This window comes from Aulonocara sp. 'chitande type north' Nkhata Bay, linkage group LG1, assembly GCF_057382095.1.
Source record: "Aulonocara sp. 'chitande type north' Nkhata Bay isolate Kocher_YH1m ecotype deep benthic linkage group LG1, A_spYH_male_GT1.1, whole genome shotgun sequence".
Taxonomy (NCBI): domain Eukaryota; kingdom Metazoa; phylum Chordata; class Actinopteri; order Cichliformes; family Cichlidae; genus Aulonocara; species Aulonocara sp. 'chitande type north' Nkhata Bay.
The window spans coordinates 15,818,086-15,823,965 of NC_141344.1; the positions used below are offsets into that span (position 1 = coordinate 15,818,086).

General features: G+C 41.2%; 1 protein-coding gene across 2 annotated transcripts in view; it reads right to left on the reverse strand.

The window, feature by feature from the left end:
- Positions 1-5,132, reverse strand: part of LOC147338860 (uncharacterized) — an 8,141-nt gene extending 3,009 nt beyond the window's left edge. The window contains exon 1 of one of the 2 annotated variants that reach the window (XM_086285560.1): positions 4,890-5,132. In XM_086285560.1, coding sequence (XP_086141686.1) covers positions 4,890-5,055 — 166 coding nt within the window. In that variant the 5' untranslated portion in view covers positions 5,056-5,132. The remainder of the gene's footprint in view (positions 1-4,889) is intronic. The other variant, XM_086285569.1, reaches the window with a different exon arrangement.
- Positions 5,133-5,880: the final 748 nt, after the last annotated feature.

The following is a 5,880-nucleotide window of genomic DNA, read 5'->3' on the forward strand; positions in this document are numbered from 1 at the left end:
GTTCCAAACAGAGGAAGATGCCAAGCTGGCTGCACTCAGGGAAGCAGTGGGGCATAAGAGGAGAATGATGAAAAAGAAGCTGGAGGCTCTGAGCAGGGAGACGCAGGTCTTTCACACAGTCAGAGCCACAGAGAAGGAGCTGAGACTTGAAGATGACTCTTTCCTAAACAGCTATGGGGCTCTGTCCCAATTTCAGAAACTGTCTCCAACCTCAGCTGACATCTTAAGTTAGAGACAATTGAAGCTGGGAACTTTTGTGTCCCCACCATGTTGATTTTTTTGGAGCCAGGCATGAAACTATTTAGAGTAGAGGGCAGAGTACTAAGTTAACAACTAACGCAAAGCATAGTTGGTTAGCAAGCTGAATCCATAAAATGTATGGATGCAATACAAAGACACTAAAGTCTGCTTTTCAGCACTAAATTAAAGACCATTAAACATTGTTGACAGCCTTTACCTCACAGCAGGATATATATAATTAAAAAAAAATGCTGCAAAAGGCACGATCAGCATAAACACAATCACAGGTTTGGTTCAGGTCTGTTTGCACACCTGTCACTCCTCCATTTTAGCCTCCATAATATCTAAATAGTAGGGGTGCAACGATACTCGTATCGATATTGAACCGTTCGATACAATGTTTTCGGTTCGGTACGCATATGTATCGAACAATACAAAATTTGTAATTTATTTTATCAACTTTCCTTCTGACCATGCTGTCTGTGTTGAGCGCTCAGTGAATCAGCGTTCGACTACTCCGCCTAGGCTGCACTGTCGAGCGCAGATCCACTGAGCGTTCAACACAGACAGCATCGTCAGAAGGAAGAGCGCAGGGCAAGCTAGCGAGACAGAAGTTAAACTCTCCTTGCAACATGGCAAATTGAACCTCCCCCACCCTCATTCAGATCTGGCGTTTGGAATTATTTTGGTTTTCATGTGACGTATGACCCTGAAGGTAAGCGCGTCATGGACTAAAGTAAAACAGTATGTTGGATGTGCCACGCAATGCTCAATTACATGGGTGGGAAGTAGTGTGTTAGTGCAGTTAGCTCATTAACGTGTTAGCCGTCTAGCCCCACGCACGGGGCGATCAGGGGTAGCTCGTTAACGGAGATTTGCCGTGTTGTGGCGTTAACGTCATTTCAACGAGATTAACGCTGACAGCACTAGTGGGAACACAACAAATATGACTGCACATTTACGCCGACATCATCCTAGTGCAAAGACAAGTGGAAGCAGACAAAAACAACAAGCATGCATGCTACAAACTTTACCCGAGTCATTTAGACAGCCGTTAGCACATGATTCTCCTCATGGGGACCTGATATGTTTAATATTGTGGCGAGCTCAGACAAGGAGGAGACGGAGGTGTCGTTTGGTCTTGCTTCCCGTGAGCTAGCCAGGGAGCACAGCCGTTTATTGACATCTGCAGAAGAACACTGCCGCTAGCTAACTGCTCAGCGCGGCAACCGCACAGCAACAACAACAACAACACACAGGGCGCCCTCTGACCCCGGAAGGACACACCGTCGCAGCGAGAGGGCGTCACCCGTCACTATGGCAACATAAACAAAACATAACTGTACAAACAGAACCCCGAACAGCCCTGACCCGCTACAATATGCTGCTGAGAATATAGCCCAGAAGAAGCGTATAGTATAGCTTTTATTTTGGAAAGAGCCATTTCTCTGTAATAAACTCTCTTTTCCAAAGATGAGTGATTCCTCAATCAGATACAGGGCTTGCAAAATCGCTAGCCCGACGTCCCGGGGCTAGCGATTTTTCCAGTCGGGCTACCAAAATCTATCTCTGCCCTGCCCGTCGGGCTATTGTAGGAAGGAAAAATATATGTCAATGCTTTTGCATTCTTTCGGAAATGTAGCTGGGTAATTATGTCATTGGCATCGGTGAGTCACTGTCAATATGTGACATATTGAAATCGCGTTTGAATTTGCGCTTGTTTTTTGCTTTCACTTGTTTCACTTTGCAATCGCGCGAACTGTGTATAGAGAGCGACAGCACTGATTGGTGAGTGATGATAATTTGCGCACCAATTCCTCTGACATCGTCTTATCAATCGTTAGCTTACTATGCAAACATGACAAGTGAAATCTCCCGCAGCAAGCTTAAACATATGAGAGGTTGATCGCGCAGAGAATCGCTGACCGTTATGTGTGTGTGTGTGTGTGTGTGTGTGTGTGTGTGTGTAAAAGCAGCAGGATATATATTTTAGTTCTGCTGAGCCAAATAAGACAGGTCAGGGTGAAGAAGTGACAGCCAAAGAAAAGCTTACCACAAAACGGAAAAGTTATGACAAATCAGACTAAGGCAAAAAGAAAGTGCAGCTTTATGGTTTCATGGACAAAAGAATTTCTGTGGCTGCAATATGACGAGCTATATAACCGGGGCTGCACATAAGTGGTCCGCAGGTGCGCATTCGCAGTCAAAAAAAAACCCCAAAAAAAAAAACCGCGCACAAGATATGAAGTTGCAACGCGTGTTTGCATACATAAGATTTTCTGGAGGAGGACAGACATTTGTTTAAAACTCTTAAAGATGTCGAAGAAGCTCCTTTAAGCAACTACTTTGGTGTTCCTCCACCTCCAAACAAATGTCAGGAGTCCGAACCACAAAAGAAGCGCGTATTCTTGGAAAAGTGTTTGCAGGAGGTGAGCTGGCTTCAAACAAATGATGAACGCACAGAGATGTGGTGCGGAATGTGCCGTGAAAATTCCACTCTAGCGGACAAAAACAGTGCTTTTTATATGGACACAAACGCGCGTTGCAACTTCTTATCTGGTGCGCGTCTTTTATTTTGACAGCGAATGTGCACATGCGGACCACTTATGTGCATGTAAATAACAATGTTCTGCCGGGTGTGTTGTTGGTTTTCTCTCGATTTTTGAGTCGACAAGCGCCTTTGTTACTGGGACCAGTCATTTTAAGAAAGGCCCCCATTAGAACCCATGAGAAATGCAAGAAATGCATTATTGCTCAGTCTGCAATATCTTTCCCAGAACAAACACCAATTGCAAATAACATACTAAAAATAAACCTGAAAAATCTGTTTAGAACAGCGTACTATGTTGCAAAGAGTGAACTACCACTGGCAAAATTTAGCAGTCTTTGCAAACTTCAAAAAGCAAATGGCCTAGATCTTGGTTCCACTTGTCTCTTACCTGTGACTTCAGTGGAAATTTCAAATTCAGGATCTGACACAGACTGATTCATGTCCTACACAGTTCTTACAAGTTTCTGTTCAATTAGAACCAAGTATTTGAGTTGATGATTGTAATTTTTATACAATGTTGTAATTTGTTTTTCAACAATTTTTTGATTAATGTTTTGTTTCCTTTACAATATTATACTTTAATGTATAATGTAGGCGCCAGACGTCTGCTTTGTATTTTATTTACGATTGAGTTCATGTTTGTTTTATTATTCATAGATTCATTACATAAGTGCAGTAGTAGCATGAAACCCTGTGTGAGAGGGAAGGGGAGGAGCATGGACAGAGATGTTAGGAGTCTCACGGTTTTCTGACCGTGTACACAGCTAGTATTGGATAACTGCTATTTTTTGGAATTTTCATGCTTTTTTTTTGGAAGGAGTTCATTGTTACATCCTCAGTTTGTAATAAATAAAACAGTCTTCAAACCATAATGCAACTGGAAGCATTTCTTTTGGAAACCAGGAACACGCGTCAGCCATAGACTCCCCTTTTTTGAACTTGGTTTATTGGAAATTACCCTACATATAATATTGTAAAGGAAACAAAACAGGAAACAAAACATCAATCAAAAAATTGCTCTCTTTTTTATTCGGGCTACTTACATTTATTTTGGGCTACCAAAAACTGAAGAGTCCCTGTCCGAAGGGCTACCAGGGATTTTGAAATTTTGAGAGCCCTGAGAGATATTTATTTTTTAAATTACTTTTGTTTCAGCAACATTAAATTTAAAAACTGTACTTTTGAGTTAAAATATATATTTATAATTTTAATAAATGACAAATTAAAAAGGCATGAACATTTTTTTGTATCGAAAAAATATCGAACCGTGACACCAAAGTATCGAACCGAACCGAACCGTGAATTTTGTGTATCGTTGCACCCCTACTAAATAGATGAGTTATCAAAAATCCATGACAGTAGTGAATGTTCTGAAGGGGTAAACTGGCTATAGAGACCAAATCCTTTACCTGTGCTAGGATATAAAGATGCTATAAATAGCCTACTGTTGGTACGGTGGATTCTGTCTTTAGATTATTAAGATACTCTGTTGTTGATGTGGCACTTTAATTGACAGGTGAGCCCAGCTGTAAAGATGCAGATACATAAACCAGGCTTAAAACAGTCAAATTCCTTTTTGATACTGAGGTTTGAAACTATAATATGACCAGATATTACTCTGTACAGTCACTATTTGTTTAATTAATGAACCAATGAGCACTATAGGAAAAAGAGTGGCTACTAATCAGCTGTCTCCAAGCACCGAACACTATCGTGAAGCATATTCTGGACTTGGAACAGGTTCATTTCATAATAATATCTTTAAAAATGAAAAAAAGAAAAAGCTTATTTTTTTTTCATTTTTCCATTCTTTAAGCTAGCTACCACACAAATTATTTTAAACAAGGAAGCCGAGAGATGAAAAGCGCTGAAATTTAAACCTAAATCTTGGTTAAGATATGCAGGAAATCCTCTTGTGGTTCATTTTTATTCATTTGACAGCCATTTTGCATCCCCCTCCCTCTTTCAGGGATGCAAAATGGCGCTATTTGCTGGCTTCTGTAAACTGTTTACTAGATGTTTCCTAAGACTGAACACTGGCTGAGCTTAACAGATGCTACAAAGTGTCCATGCAGCTTCAGGGTTGTCCTGCCGTTACCTTTCCACCCGGCCAGGCTTCGCCGTTGTTGCTCGACCTCCTGCTTTGAACAGAGCACTTCCTTCTCATAGTCTCTTACAGCTTCTTCAAAGAGGTTGAATATTTCCTCGGCAGCCGCCTGCAGTCGTTCATTGACCACAGCTCTTAGTTTCTCTGTTTTGAACATTTCTGCGGGCGATAAGAGTCCTCTAGTCTGTTTTTGGACGAGCTCAGGGGTGAAAGGCTGCTTTTGGGTTGCCAGATATCGCGAGAAAACCAAGAACTGTCAACATTAAAATGACTTTCTGAACACAAGTGTAACCACATCCACGTGATCACTCACAATCATCGTATCTTTTCGTAATTTGCAAATCACAAATATACCATAAAATTAACTGTGTGTTTTATTGTATAGGACTGTATTATACTATAAAACAATGTTCATGAAACGGACAAACAAAAGTTTAAATCATGCAATACGAACTTTCAAGGACATAAATATGCTGAAGTTGCCCAGTGAAGCTGTCTGCAGCAAATACAAATGGCACGCTGTAAAAGCGAATTCACGTTTATAGAAGGACATGGCAACAAAGGATTGCCGAGGCACACTGTAATACGATCATATTTCCATGATAGAGCTTTATTGCCACCTACTGGTCAAGAAAGAAAAAAAATGACGTACATGTTTGTATTGATCACCTATTTCAGTGCTGTTTGATTTCAGGCTGCCTACATATCAGAGGTCTCTAATTCTCCCCCTGCCCATCAAGAGGAAAGTTAAAAAGAAAGAGAGAAAGTTCTTCTTTTTGCTGTTCTTTTAGGGGTTGCAAGGTCAGATCACCTTCCTTAATCTCACCCGACCCCTGTCGTCTCAACCCTCTGCGTGTTCTCCTTCCCTTACATCCATAAATCTTCTCTGCGATCTTCCTATTTTCCTCCTGGCTGGCAGCTCCATGCTCAGCCAGGATATATCCAATATATCCATTATCGATTCTCTGCACTTGCTCAAACC